The sequence below is a fragment of the Aphanomyces astaci genome (assembly GCF_000520075.1).
Source record: "Aphanomyces astaci strain APO3 unplaced genomic scaffold supercont1.21, whole genome shotgun sequence".
NCBI lineage: Eukaryota > Oomycota > Saprolegniomycetes > Saprolegniales > Verrucalvaceae > Aphanomyces > Aphanomyces astaci.
In genome coordinates this window covers 645,357-661,164 of record NW_009798284.1, presented here as the reverse complement: position 1 = coordinate 661,164, position 15,808 = coordinate 645,357, and the positions used below count along the sequence as shown (strand labels likewise).

Here is a 15,808-nt window from a genome sequence, read left to right as displayed (position 1 = left end):
TATGTTGCTGAATGAGGATATTGTTCACTCAAATATGTAACGACAGTATATTTTTAGCCAATCGAATCTATATCCGGCCTCTCACGACCAATCGGTGGCTGTACATGTTTAATGTACAAGGTATGTTCTTTACCGACTAATGTATCGTCCAATCACCGATCGAAATTCAATAATCTTGTCGTTCAGCCAATCCCAACACATTAAATGTTGGGCTCTCCAATAAAGTAATCCCAATCCTCTTTCAATTTGTCGATTCCCAGGAGGCTGCGGGAAACGGTTAAAATTTACATACCTTGCACTTTCTGGTATGTCAAATGGTCAATTGCAATAGGGAGAGTTAATACATAAATCATCTTGCTTTTCAAATTTTGCTTTTCAACACGAAAAGCAAAAGCAACTTGAACCTGTGAACAAGCCAATCAAATAATTAATAGAAACAACCAATCAGTCCAGTGGAAAGTACTGGAGCAAGTCAGTTTTTAGAAGCGAGCATGGAGAAGGCGAAGCGAGAAGCAACGATAAAGTCGGAGCGTTTGGCAATGCTTGTATTTCTCCGTATACCAGAGAACTTTGTTCGACAGGGCAAGCGAACAAGAGCAAGACAAATGAAAGGAGGGCAGAAACTGACACGAGCACACGGCCTTCAAAGAGTAGCGGAGTACGTCAACGAGGTTGCTCGTGACAGTGCGCGGCCATGGTCAGCTCAGCACGCAAAATCGAGGTATAGAATCCGTATATATATTCATAATCATTAAAACTATCAATCGACAAGTAGATATGACGCATATGTTGCATCGTACCGACGAGCTCTCAAATGGTCTGGGCCAAGCAACAGCGGCCGTGGCCTGACTGACTTGGACACCAAGAAAAGTATATAGCGTACATGTTATCAACTATCAATTATCAAATATCTCACTCTTCGGTAGAAATCTTTACAATTGAAAGTAAATTGAAGAGCATTTGCCCGTACTACAACGAGATGGACGCTCTGTTTGGGGGGCGACAAAATTTTCGTCCATCTTACATTTTTGAGACTAGTCTTCGCGGTAAATATATACATCTCAAATATATATTTGTATATATATAGTTAATTTCGATGGAGCAATTTAGATACAAATGATGAGAGCAAACAATGCGACAAGTCGTTTCTTTATGATGCAATTGGCAGCGACGACGACCTCGATGACCACGACTACTCTAAGGACCAACGCGACTTAACAACATCGGGCAATCCCAACGACGACCCAGACGCCGACGAGTATTGGGTATAGAACCATGCTGCCGATCCTGGGCGGCAAGCCGACGCCCCACTTGACCACGAAATTGCAGCACGTCACACAGGCAAGGGCAAAGGAAAATCCAAAGTCGTCCCACGTAAGTTCCCAACGCCGGAGAAGCGCCTGCCCCCTCGAAAGGACTTCTCGTCCATGTATATGGTTGCGCAGAATGAAACGACTCAGCTGAAACGTGAGAAGTTCGAATACATGAAAGAAAACAACAAGAGCATTCAAGCTGCAGCCGCCGTCATGGATTTGCAACGTGCCAAGGCGTCCTTCGTCGAAAAAATAGTAGCGTCAGGTGTAGTGAACGCAGAAAAAATCCGCGAATTATTGTCGATTGCGTTTGCGCAAGAATAAAGAATTTTCAATGAACAATATTCAATGAACAATATTCGTGTTGATAATATTATTCTTCCAACCTAAGTAGTTGAGTAATTCGGACTTGATGGTTTCGCGCCACATAAGGGAACTTGCAGCAATTGGAGTATTGCTAGCTACCACAGGTCGAGGCTTTTCCACAAACGGTGATACTGTGTCTTCGCCGTTGCGAAGTCGGTTTACAACGTTGTGGAGGATACAGCAGGCCAAGATCCAATCGCAAACATCTTTCACATCACTTCGCTGCCTACCAGACCAAAATATAAATATATTTAATAATATAGACTGACAAATATAGGACAAAATATATATAATACCTGATACAAATAGGAAGTGCCGACAAGCTTGACCAGCGCCCTTTCGAGATCCCGTTGCCGTGTTCGCAGACCACCCGCATACTCGCACGACCGGTGTTGAAAGCGTCGTTGCCGCTGGCGCTTGAGTAGGGCAACCGATACGGCGTCAGCATGCGCATGTCGAGGGAAAATCCTGAATCGCCCGCTTGGTATTGGTTGGCGTAAAAAAAACCGTCTGGACGCAGGGCCGGCGAATATGATGCCCACACAGTTGAGTCGTGAACGAATATGATGCCCACACAGTTGAGTCGTGAACCCGGCCAGCCAGCGATGACGTGTCGGATTTGGCGTTTGTAATCAAACGTTAAAAGAACATTCATGGAGTACTCCTTTTTTCGACTGTAATATACCTCGCCGTTCAAAGCTGGTTTTCGGTACAAAACAATATGTGTGCCATCAGTTGATAAAATACAGTTACGAAATCCATATCGTTCTGCATTATAACTGGCAAGTTGACCACGCTCACAATGATTAGGCCAATTGATCTCGAAGTGGGATAATGACACTAAAGCATGAATAACACGTTTAGTGTAAAGATGAACAGTCCCAATCCCAATTCCTTTTGCTCGTAACACCATCCCTGCGGACGAACCAGTGCCATTATGGCCGATGTGGTGCAGTGCGCAGGCAAGCTGTACCCATACCGGTCGTTGAGCTCTATTGCTCGTCGGTTGAAAGATGGGGTTCAGTTCAATCAACTGAACAATATATGCAAATGTGCTCTGACATACACGAACCTCTTGTACAAAGTCCCCAACTGCCATAAATGGTAGAATGGATAGTTGCTCTAAGGATCGAGGGAGCGAAGCACGGGAGAACATACACGTGAACAAAGTATAATGTATCGAAGTCGTAGAAATTCATCAAGCATTTTCGACAATGAAGTGATCTATGCGGATACGGATAGCGGTTGCGGCTGAATCGTTGGCCTATATTGACTCTCCTTGCTTTTCGTTCAACAATAATAAAATACACACTAACGTTACTGTACATGTACCGCGACACCAAATCAAAATGATGTTATTCCAAAAGCAAAAGCAAATCGAAAATTCCTATACTAGGTATTGACTCTCCCTAATATTGTGGTAATAATTCCAGTTAACTATACAGCGGTGAACCATTCTCAATTGTCATTTGAACGATGTTGGCCACGGCGTAGACACATAGAGGGTGAAGGTGTAGCTCATGTCGAAATATTTGACGCAGCGCGCCAAATTGTTTCAACTGAGCATTCACCGTTTCATGGGGCGACATTATAGCTTTTGGACGTCGACTTGTCTGCACCTGAGTGTTGGGTGTGACAAAACACGCTTCGCCCAAATAGCCTCGATCGGCTAACGCACTCTCATTCAGTGAAAGACCAGGAACGAATGCACTTCGAGCCAAGGTCAGATCTAGCCAGCTACCACAAGGAACACCGCCGTTGATCCATACTCTTTGACCAGTACGAATACAAATCCCAATTTCGTGTCGCATACGTCTTCTCGTCAACCCCCGCAAGAGCTGCATGGACTGTTTCTGTTGCGTATAGCTTTAGGAACATCAATGCCCACAATAGATGGGCAACAACTGTCTCCTCCAGATTGTGTTGCTTTTCCACCCAAATCAGCGTGAAAATGTTGGGGTCGACTCCAAACAGAGAACGAAATCGTCAGTTGCAAAAGGGGGTAAGGTTGGATGCATGGCGCCGGCGAAGGATTCTTGTGGCTGCATTCACTATGTCATCATCGAGGGCATCGATCTGGGCCATCTTTGGTGATGTGTGGTGTCGCACTGTCGTCGAAGCGTTACATGTTTTTATTCTTAACATTTAAATATCATATTATTTAAAAATATATATTTAAATGTTAGTATATCCAAGGGTATTCCCAGCATCGTCCAATGACTCTAGATTTGCAAAATACACTTATCAATTTGTCGAACTGGTATCAATAGACACCGAGTTAGACAGATCAACCCTTATTAATAATGCTCCATTAACGTTAGTTCAACAGCAATTGCTTGCAATTCCCACAAGGACCAACGCTACGCCAAAGTTCCCAATATGTAATCTAGTTCATGTCATAACCCGTTGGTGCGTGGCCATGAATGGAGCTCTCACAGTCAGGTCCTTCATTTACTAATTATAGCCAATCAAAACCAATTGCGTAATACTATTAATACTTCGTGTCGTTTTGCAAATGTTTGGAAATATACGCATAACCATGAATCCTGTATCAGACTGGACAACAGATCTCAATCACGTGGCAGTTTAAACCGCATTTTTGACGTGAAATCTAACGTTTCCCCGACTTTCGGGTACTGTGCAATTGAAACCCCGCTGGTCTTTGTCATGAAATGACGACAGTACTGTATTGGATTTCGCCATGTCGGGGGTCGATTAATTCTATATTTCGGAGCCCAGCTACTGAATCAGTGGCTATTGAAACCCCCAGCCTCTCAATTAATTTCATGACGCTTGTCAAACTGCAGTTGGCCTAGTCGAAACCGCCGAGTGTAACGTACTAAGTAGTAGATTCACTTTTGAATTCAATGCAATTGACACGCGCCAAAACCTGAAAACTGTACAGTAGCCTATATATGTCGGGGGTTGCATACAAGGCGGTTGGAGGTGTAGTGTAGGTAGCGGCAGCAGCAACTTGGCGTCGACGGGATTCGGAGTCACCGGAACTTCATGGCGCGCCATAAGAGCGGCCCATACAGAAAAGGGAGTGGCGTGGGAACCCATGACTTGTTGAAGGATAGGCGTGAGGGAGTTGAAAAGAAATACCTTAGCTTGTCCGCGTAGGGCAGCGAGGGACTCCGCGATATGTTCATCCAGAACCTGCGCATTAAGTCTTGTTCGAGGCGTTTCACCGTTGCAAGGCGCTGTTCCAAGGCGTCACCAGCATAACCGTAGGTGACTACTTCGCATCATTGCGTATCTTGTCGACCTGGAGTTTGGCCTAGCTGATGGTGTAGGCGTCGGTTTCAATGCGCGTGGGGCAGTAGGTCTCATTTGTGTAGAGGGAGAAGAAGCCTGCGGTCATGGCAAAGTGGTGTGCCACGCAGCATAGAACTTGTAGGCGTCGTCGAGGAGAATACCGGAGTAGGCGGTAATGGTCGAAGCAGGAGGGCTCTGTTACGAAGCAAGAAACAGGAGGTGTAGCAACTTTGCGCAGAATGTCCAAGACAAACCAAGTGTGTGGGACAGAGGAAAACGAAAAGTGACATTCAGTCGTTTACAAACTATCTAGCTTCGTTCCTATTGGCTAAAACTCAGCTAAAGGGACACACTGCCTTGTGAGAATCACCGCTCTTTTCCTTGTGGTAGAGCCGTGATTGGTGAGCAATCACTAGGGTAGGGTTGCGACATGAAGAATATACAGTACATGCAGGTATAAAGCGACCACTGTCTCGGCCTGTCAGAGTTGATAGACTAGGCGATAGAGTTTGGGAGAAATAGGCGAGGACAAAAGGCGTGAACACAGGCGAGGGAAAAGCACCACTTAACACAGTGCAAGTGGTTTCACTAGCACTTGGCCATGTCCAGCAGGACTACAGTCCGTCCTTGTATCGACACAATTCAATTGCCAATTTCCACCGACCCATATGACCATCCTTTACACGCCTACGGCTACCACCTCCGCTGTTTACAGTGGCCTTGTGTTCAGATGGGGCAATAGCCAGGCTAGTAGGTTTGGCAGCACGCCGCCATGGTCCCTTCGACGCGCTGTGCGGATGTCCAACTGCTAAGATAGTGCATCAATCTTCCGAACGGCATGAAACTTCCGAACGATTCGAGTTTTATCCAATCAGATTACTCGAATTTGGCGTAAACATCACTGATTGGTAGTGATAATATTCATGGCAGTAATTATATACAGTAATTATATACTTGGAGTTCACACGAAAACCCAACCAATTATAATCACGCCAAACTAAATTAATACGAAGTAACGATTAGCAGCATATACTTGACTGTGGGTACGGGCGTCGAGCTCGTGGATGTTGCCTCGGTCGAAGGCGATTGCCATCGCTTCGACGTTTGTTGACCTTTCCAAACCAACGGTGAGCTGTAAGACCCCCAATTGGTTCAAAATTGATTTCGTACCTGTGGTGTGTGGCCGATGTCGTTGCCTCGTATCTTCTCTCGCATATACATGTAAAAAGCGAATGGAATCAAGGACGCCGTTGGCACGGAATCGTGTGTCAAGACAAGGGGTACGCGAAGACATTCTGTTCTTACCTGCGAAGCCGGGTGTGCGCAAACGCGTCAAGACCAACGGCGAGTGGCATTCCATCGAGGACCTTCATGCGGCCCCAGCGAAATGGCAAAAGCGAAGTGATTTTTTTACTCGTTGTTTTTAAATTTGATCCAAATTTAATTAATACAGCTTTGAATCCAGTGGAGAATGCCAGTATTATATTGAATCGAATTTTAATTCGTATTATAATTCGATATATACAAATCTCCTCATGTTTGAAACCGTTCGGGGAATATGTGCACGTAAAAATTCAATATGCTTTTGTTTCGTCATATTAATTTGCCTACAAATATCAAATCATGCCAAATCGCAGTTGCTTCATATGTAAAATATAGCCCTTGAATTATATTTTCTTTCTATGCTAAAAGCTCAATATAAAAAAATGGTAATCGCAAGCACTCAGACTTTAAAAATTCGACAAAATCTGCTTCAAAAATCGTTCGGATGATTGATGCGTTACTTACTACAGTGCGCGAGGACGTCAAGTTCTAAAAGTGTCGAGGTTGATTCACTTGAAACCTTACACTGAATTGGCACTTGCTAGTTCTAGGAGGTAGTCAAAGTTATGCTGACAACACTGCAACTTTGCACAACTCGCGCGCGATTGTTGAAACTGACAAACAATTCGTCAAAGGTCTCGCTTAGCAATAAGCCGCTCGTGGCCAACGAGTTGCGGGGATGCAGCCCTCTAAACAACTCGACGAACAGAGACGATCTCGTGTCTGCAGAACTTCTGGAGCTAAGGCTTCAATCCACCTGTTCATATCGGCTTCGGCCACGCGGCCATGATAAATCGCCTCGTTCTCGTGCGAATTGAAATGCGCTCGACTTGTATTGACTACAGTATTGGACAATCCATCAGCGTGATTTCGATGCCCCCACAGTACTGTACGTCCACTTGCCGCTTGAGTTTCTCGAGAAGTACTTCAAATGTGTGGTGGTTAGCACCACAATACGCAACTTCCAGTTCTTGTCGGTCGCACCGATCGACGAACTCCATGGCGGTTGATCGATGGCCTTGGCTGTGTTTCGGATGCTGACAACTTGACGAACGTGACAAGGCCTTGACTGTGTTTCGGATGCTGACAACTTGACGAACGTGACAAGACGTGGAATTATGTCCATGGCGGGTGATATATTTGGATACCGCAGCGGCTATATGAGCCTAGCTTCGATAAAACGACAAAAAATGACATGGGAGAGCCCGAAATGTATCATTTATACCCGTCCGATCTTAGCTTTGTTCTGTCATCTGAACCAACCTCAATCAGTGCATTTTCGAGTTGAAATAATCCACGAGAATGCACTTGCGAATGAATAAATAATCGAAGTACTACGTAGTATTAGTAGCATATTATTACCAGTAATGCGTAAGGTGATTCATGTAATTTCCGCCCATCACCATCATCAAACGAAGATGATTGGATAAAATTGGGTACTCAGGTAAATAGTACCCTTAGCATTTAATATTTGCATTCTTTTGCAAAACATAAACAATTATGGAGATGAATAAAAATTCGCATACTTAATACAAATATCAAAATAAAGATGTTCAAGCGAAGAATAATTTGTAACTATCGCGCTCATATTCACGCCGTTTGATTCCGTCGAAGTAGCAGATTGAGTTCCTGGTTGACTCGCATGTGACAGCTTGAATAAAGATGCATGTATCCCCTCGACAATGGTACACCACGATTCGAGACCCATATTCTTCAGACAACTCATGTAATATCATAATTACAATTACTTCCAGCTGTAAATAGCATACCTTGTACACTTTACAACATTTACTAACAAGAGGTTCTGAGAATTTCGGTGGTCAAATCTGTCATACATTATTCATCTACATTTACATAGGAAAATTACAGAATTGAAAAATTCGTCGAGCAAAATGGACAAGCGATACAGCGATGGGTCCTGCATAAACGAATAAAGCTCCTCACGACCTCAAGAATACATGTTTTAGCAACCTCATCACATACTTGCGCCATCACATACTTGCGCGATGAACATGGCATAAGATATGTCGATGAATACTACTATAATATCAATACTACGTACAGTAGTATTTAATACCTACTAGTACTACCTCACTGTTAACATCGTTTGGACAAGAATGACGGTACTTTGTTGTGGTAGAGATTCCATTGCAAGAGACCATTGCGAAAATACTCACTGGCACTTTTGCTTACCAAAACTGGTAAAAACGCTTCTGAATTGACAGTGAGCTCTGATCAGGCAAGTTCCTGTAACACACCGCCTAACTCACACGACGATGCACATTCCAGCGCTATGCCCAATGCGTTCAACATAGCATTTCCTACAAATTTACATCGCACCACGACTTTACCATCCAGTTTTCAACCCCCCGCCCAACAAGCTCAAACTCTTCTTGGAGGATAGAATATTGCCACATAAGAATTGCTGATGACCACATAGGAATTGCTGAGGACCACATAGGAATTGCTGAGAGCCACATAAGAATTGCTGAATCGCACATGCTGTTTGCTGAAGGAAACATGAGATTTGCTGAATTGAATATAGAGTATGTTACACAACGAGATCCACTTCGGCAGGCAATGCGTTATGAGAATTTCTGGACACTTGTGACTACTATCAATGTGATTGGTTATTAACAGTAAACTCACATTTCAATGTGATTTGGCTAGTGTATACTGTACTACTCTGTTCCATATTTTAGGCAGCATTTCATATTATCTTACTTTTTAACCTATTTTTTGTATGCAACTTTAATTATAGTACATACTTGTAGTTTGTATAACCGTAATATAAATAATATACTAAAATAGGTCCTAAATATTCAGGATGTAAAACCTCCAACATGGTTGCCTTGTCGACACCTTAACAGGACGAGTTAGCACATTCAAGCCATGCCAACACTGTGGCGACCTTACTAGTCTCGGTCATCACGATGGTAGTCTTCACCGTGATAACTAGTGGAGAGGGCAGGAAGCAGCAGCAGACACGTGTGTGGATGGAGGAAGAACTGAAAGTATATTAGTTCTAACGGGAGAGAAAAACAGCCATTCAGACTACACTATGATTGGCCACGACATCTGTGATGTTTCGTGACAAATGTCTGCGCTGTCTTCTACCTGAGGAAAAGCCTCTAAAAGGCACAAAAACCTCCTACACAGCTAGCAGAATGCTGCTACCTGACTGAAAGGGCAGTGGGGATGTTCTCTAACAGAACAGGGTGTTCTGACTTTACTAATAGAGATCAAGTTGAACTCTGGTAATATGAGAAGGTATTGTGCTTTCCGGTTAAACTAGTCAATTGTGAGCCATTGTGAAAATCGCATACAAACAGCCGCGATGCTACTGTTTGATTGGATAACGTTAGAATTTCGATTTTTGGGCAGAAATTGGACATCAAACTCAGTTTTCCACAACTGTCTGGGCAGTACGACGAGGTGTAGTGACTACACCTCGTCGCACGCTGCGGTAGCGCGGGCGTCCAGTTGGTGTACTTGAGATGTCTGTGTGTACATTCGGTGTGCGTATGTGCTGGGTATACGTAGAGACTCTCATACGAGGCCCTACGCGCTCAGGTGTTAGTGCTCGTCCAGTGACTCAGCTCACGAAACTGCGTCATAATTGGGTGATTATTATCGACTTTTTGTGAGGAAAATTCCACTTTTTGTCATTGACAGCTGTGAGGTCATTTCGCAGACATTCGGATCGGGGGGCGATTTAAGAACAGCCCGTGGAAATTTTGAGTAGAACACACAATAATGATTGGCGCTAATGTGCATGATAATGATTGGCGCTAATGTGCATGATAATGATTGGCGCTAATGTGTATGTTTCGCTGTTAGATTGTGATACACCAAAGCGAGGTAACGTTAGTGTAAGTCGGAACGAGGGAAACTCGCACTTGGTAGCGTATGAAGGTGGCGAAACGCGGTCATGGTTAATTGAGTTTGGACATTCCTCCGCGAGGGCCGACACTAGAACCACATGTTCCGCTTCGCCAATTGTAACGCGCCTGCTCGTCCAGGGGCGGTGTGTAATCTTCGGTTTTTACTTCGCTCAACGCTTCATACCTCGTGCTTCGACCGATCTTCTTCGAAGTTCGGTCCTCGTCTTCGTACGCAGCCCTTGTTATCCGGATTCCCCAGGGAGGGACGGATAACTCCTTGCGGAAATAATCCGGGGAATCCGGGGATCGAACCCACGACCTTTGAGTTAAGAAACCGATGCTCTACCACCTGAGCTATAAACCTCCATTGACAGTGAGCTATTCCCCCCCCGAAACGCGGTCATGGTTGCAACGATGATATTGCACATGTTGAGTTTTCTTTACATTGAAGATTAGTATACTTTTAGAGTAGCAAATTGTAAAAAACTACCCAACAGTTACTGAATAGGTTACGTTAAGTTACATGTGTATATTTCCGTGGTACAACCAACGTTCCCAAATGAACTTCATAGTATTGCAATATTGTATACTTCCGAAGTAGCAAATTATAAAATACTACCTGGTCGTTTCACACTTGGGCATTCTGTCGACATGGAGGATGATGTCGCTGCTCACAATATTGTGTTTGGCAAGGGCCATGAATACGTCCAGTTCAAGATAGGTAGCTCCATTACTTCTGCAGAGATTTCCTCCGCTCACATACTACACTACAGCACTGCCTCTGGCCAGCGCAAGGAGCCATTATGCTGCCACAGATTCATTCTGCAGCCTGAGTTATGGACATAATTGTTGTGGCCCCTTGGACCCATCCATTTCGAGCACTTCCGGGGCATACATATACTTTACACACATACTACACTACAAAACTAACGTTAGATCAGGTTAGTTGAACGAGCCATTACGCTGCCACATATTCACTCTACAGCCTGAGTTATGGACATAATTGTTGTGGCACCTTGGACCCAAGCACTTCTGGGGCACACATACACTTCACACATATACTGTATTACATTACATAACTAGATCAGGACAGTTGAACGAGCCATTGTGCTGCCACAGAATCACTCTACAACCTGAGTTATGGACATGGATGTTATGGCCCCTTGGAGCCATCCTTTTCGAGCACTTGTTGGGCACACATGCACTTCACACATATACTACATTAAAGAACTACCTCTGGCCAGTTAAACGAGCCATTGCACTGCCTCAGATTCACTCTACAGCCTAAGTTATGGAAATGTACTGTACGTTCCTGTCGTATGCACTTTTATTCTACTGTATCCCTTGCCACCATCTGATCATTGATTACTCCTGACTACGTAGTGTACGTACCAACGATTCAGATGTAATACAATTCCCCTTTTAAGTATCTTGATGCGCAGCCGCATCACTCGAGATTCTACCTCAACACATGAGTTGACAGGTGGCGTCTGTTCTGTGCTTTTCAGCAAAATTTATGTGGCAGGAATGTCAACTCCAATTCATGACGATGAAGGCGTACTATTATAGTTTATACAGACAAAACAATATCTGGAGATATGCGGGCCAGGACTTCGCCCGGGTTATTCACAAGTGCAAAGTGCAGTTTTGTAACCGATTCGTTTCATAGAACAATGAAACCGTTCGGTTTCACGTTGCCAATGCCGCAGTGGTGAACCGTCACTTGGCAACCACAAAACCATGGGCGGAGTATGTAGCTATTGGACGGTGGTCGTGCCTACAAAGTCCCCTGCAGAGGCCATGGCGGAGCAGTGGTTGTTTGCGCTGCCCATGGGAAACAACTTCTTTGCTCGACTGGACTGCATCCGTTTCGACCGTGGGTGGCTGTTCTTGGCTTGCTGCTTGGTTCAATTCTGCGCCGGATTCATTTACTCGTTCATGATGCTCGCCGACAGTTTGGACGTGTATTTCTACGGCAAAGTGACTAAGGCGTCCAGTCGCGTGATGCTGCTGGCGTATGTTTGCTTGGGGGTGTCCGCCGCCCTCGCCGGTCCGTTTGTGGAGCGTCGGGGGCCTCGGTATACCATGGTGGTGGGAACTGTAGTTGTGGCGTGGGGCCAAGTTTTGTCCCAGCTGGCCATTTCGTACAAGACGCCGCTCTTGCTCCTCCTCGGGTACTTCATATCATGCGTTATTGCAGTGCTAAGTTGTGTTGTTTATAGTTTTGGAGTGTTGGGGGGACTAGGCTTTGGCCTGCTTTTGATTGCGTCGATCGCAACAGTACAGAAATGGTACCCCGACATGCGAGGCGCCGCGTCTGGACTGTGCATTTTTTCCTTTGGTGTTGGAAATGGGGCGTTTATCAAGGCTACGTCAATGCTGCTGAATGTGCCGGTGGGGGCCATTACAGTGGTGCTCACCGGCCAAGGCATGACGAAAGTGTTTTGGACCACAGGTACGCCATATATTAGCAACCCCGAAACCCCCACTTAAATATGGGTAGGCGTGTTCATTGTGGGAGTGTTGGTCGTTTGCACGCTGGTGCTTCGAACGCCACCTGTATCGTACACTGTCAAAGGGAAAGACATTCATAATGTCGATACACACCGAGCCCCCAACCCCTCGCTGGTACAAGATGAGTACCTAAATGTTGGTATGGTACACATTTATATGTATATAATACTGATTGACACATATTTGTAAATGATAGGAATGACGCTGGTCAACTATACGGTGGTGCAGCACGAGCTGAACGGATCCGATGGATTCTACTTCCAGCAAGTCAAAGCTATGACGCTGCTCCAGTGCATCGCTTCGACAGATTTCGTCTGTTTATACGTGGCATTTACAGCGAATATCATGCCGATTTTGATCTTTTTGCCGGAAATTCGACAATTCGCCATTCAAATCATCGGGATGCAGACCCAAGACCAAGTGAATTCGTTCTTCGTCAACATTTATGGTATACCGTACATATACGTTATATATGTACAACCCATGCATACACATATTTTTCTAGTTGGGAACCTAGGCGGTCGGCTCGCCGCCCCGCTGCTGTCGGACCTGCTCATTCGCGTGTCTTATGCCAACCCAGCTTATGCAAGAAAGCTCATGTTTCTGGGTCTGTTGGTTCTGCAGTGCCTTGCCTTGATCTTTCTACCGAGCCAGCTGCACAACCCCATTGCCGTCCAGCGCCTAGCCAGCGTCCTGACCTCGGCAGCAGGAGGGGGCCTGGCCCTCATCCCGTGCTTCATCACCGACATGTTTGGCGTGTACAATGCGGGCACCATGTATGGAGTGATCTGGACCTGCTGGACCCTGGGGGCCGTCGTGTCTGGATACTTTCTGTCCAACCAACTGTTTTCGGTCGAGAGTGTGTGTGACCAGCTGTACTGGATGCTGATTTTAACCGGCGTCGGCTGCGGCATGATGATCTTTGTGCGCACCAACTCGATGGACAGATTTTTCTGCGGGTACCAGTTCAGTGCATTTGGGAAGGTGCTCGTGCAAGTGCCGTTCCAACTGCCCCCAAGAGATACCATCCTGGATTTAGACCGAGAGAACCACAGCGTCGTGACGATGCTCACACCTACAAGCCAAGGCAGCGATCGTGGGCTTATACTGTGGAATGCTGAAACCGATGGAAAAGATCACGAAAATCAAGCGCAGCGGGACTTTAGTTCATAAATATCTGTACGAGAATGAATTGGTTGTATATTGATATTGTGAATTCGCAATAAACTTCTAAATTTCGCATGGTTTGTCAATTGAATATTGAATCAAGCTGGAGTTCTGATTGGTTAAATATATTTGTCCATTCTGTAAGAGCCAATCAAATCCACTCAAAATTGGATTAGCCAATAGCGTGGATTCGTGATTCGATTCGGCGGGGTGTGGAGATTCGCCTGACCTAAACCCTATCGAAAATGTTTGGGGATGCCTGGCCCACAAAGTTTATGCAAACGGAAGGCAATTTGGCTCCGTTCAAGAGCTCCAGTCTGAGATTTTACGTCAGTGGGAGCCATTGACCAAGAGCTCTTCCATAAGCTTATTGCATCCATGAAATCGCGTTGTATCGATGTTCTGCAAGGCAAGGGGTCGTGTACGAAGTATTAATGTGTAAAACGATTAACATCGCATTATTTTTCGGTGTTTTAGTTCGCGTTTAACTTTTGTACCTTTCACTTCAGACCAGAAATAATTGTACTCATTTTACTATTTTACAGATTTTTCTGCTTTGATGCCGATTTTTCTGCTATTTTACAGATTTTTCTGCTTTGATGCCGAGTTACCATGGTTATTTGGTGCCAAAACATTCGTCCTTTCATTGCTATTCACGTGCTACAAATGCTATTGACGTTTTAGGTACCAGTACCTCAAACGTCAATAGAGGTACCAGTCAAAATGTTCGAGCAAAAAAATGTTGTACCTTTCATTGCCCAGCACTGTAGGAATGGCGCTTCGCGCATGAAATATCACTTACCTAGTATACACAACAACGTGCCGCACGAAGAGCCTGACATTCGGAACCCCGGCGCTCTGGAACCTACAGTACATAAGTTAGGCCGAAGTGCAGACTTCATTTTCAGGGGTTTGGCACATCACCAGTGGTTTGCTATCGCTAACCCCGGGCAATACGCCAAACCCCTCACGAATATCAGAAGCAAGCATATCTCCGCTACGCTGTGAAATGTCGCACACCCCCACACAAATCGATCAAGGTGCGACGAACTCCTAGTCATAGGGGCCTCCAATGCGCAATATAAACTGTGACAAATCGATTCGCGTAGCGAGTTGATCCCGTTACCGTTGCGAGGCCATAAATTCAAACCGCCGCAAGTAACCCTACACCCACAGTTCTTGGTAAAATATTGCGAAAAGTGTTAATACACCCGCGGCTTTCGGTAAAGTATTGATCGCCCAACGCATTCGTGTTGAGTGCAATCAAATTACAGCAGTCGAGTGTACCTGCGGGAATGTCGTTAAAAAGTGCGCTATAAGGAGTAGAGGTATAGTAGGTTGTACCTGCCAGAGAGTATCTATGATAAACATTCGGGTTTGGTTCAGATAATTGAATTAGTGTTGCACTGACTGTGAGAAAATCCAGTTAACAGATAATTCACACCTTTGAGTTGAAACCCCGAAACCCTCAAAGGTATAGTTTGACCATTCAGTTTTTGACCGAATGTATGATCTTGATTAAAGTATGCTGGATTATATTGACCTAAATTTTCATCTTGATTTAACTATGCAATATTATCTTGACCTCGATTTTCATCTTGATCAAACTAGGAACTCCAATGCAAAAGTCGTGTCACTTGTGCCTCGCTTTCTACAGTCCTATGGCAGCAAATTAGATACAGTATATATAGTAGATCATTTGTCCAAATGACAACAAGAAGCCGAGTATTGGTTCACGTGTGCTCAACTTGGTGTGGTACGCCGTTGAGGTGACCTTTATGACGGCAGGATTGGGTTTTGTGGTGGTCGCAGTGTGGAGATTTGTGAACCCAACGGGCAGGCGAGTGGTGTACGGCGTCCTCTTCAATGCTTCGGACATGACACCACCAACACTTGTGTCCAGTTTGACTTTAACCTACATCTACACACAGTTTGCCGCCGTCCGAGTACTCCGTCCTGACGTGCACAATGTGAATCTGCTTC

At 45.0% G+C, this 15,808-nt stretch overlaps 2 protein-coding genes and 1 pseudogene across 3 annotated transcripts; 1 reads left to right on the top strand and 2 right to left on the bottom strand.

Annotated features, from left to right (window-relative positions):
* Window positions 1-1,888: 1,888 nt before the first annotated feature.
* On the bottom strand, window positions 1,889-2,133 carry H257_09073 (hypothetical protein; the record flags this gene model as incomplete). The annotated part of the gene is made up of 2 exons (XM_009835190.1): window positions 1,889-1,905; window positions 1,983-2,133. 2 exons carry the CDS (start codon window positions 2,131-2,133, stop codon window positions 1,889-1,891), a joined length of 168 nt encoding a protein of 55 aa, XP_009833492.1.
* An 8,302-nt stretch (window positions 2,134-10,435) lies between these two features.
* On the bottom strand, window positions 10,436-10,510 carry H257_09072 (annotated as a pseudogene). Its single transcript has one exon. The product of its transcript is annotated as a tRNA-OTHER (tRNA).
* A 1,335-nt stretch (window positions 10,511-11,845) lies between these two features.
* On the top strand, window positions 11,846-13,899 carry H257_09071 (hypothetical protein). Its single transcript, XM_009835189.1, has 5 exons — window positions 11,846-12,318; window positions 12,367-12,599; window positions 12,648-12,797; window positions 12,855-13,106; window positions 13,164-13,899. The coding sequence occupies exons 1-5, from the start codon at window positions 11,885-11,887 to the stop codon at window positions 13,829-13,831; spliced, it is 1,737 nt and encodes a 578-aa protein (XP_009833491.1). The 5' UTR covers window positions 11,846-11,884; the 3' UTR covers window positions 13,832-13,899.
* The last annotated feature ends 1,909 nt before the right edge of the window (window positions 13,900-15,808 follow it).

Bases quoted from the DNA above. Each gene is read 5' to 3' on its own strand.
- H257_09071 (XM_009835189.1), top strand. From the start codon at position 11,885: ATGGGCGGAGTATGTAGCTATTGGACGGTGGTCGTGCCTACAAAGTCC. The intron at 12,319-12,366 runs GTACTTCATATC...TGTTGTTTATAG, and splicing joins CCGCTCTTGCTCCTCCTCGG to TTTTGGAGTGTTGGGGGGAC. The intron at 12,798-12,854 runs GTATGGTACACA...TGTAAATGATAG, and splicing joins AGATGAGTACCTAAATGTTG to GAATGACGCTGGTCAACTAT.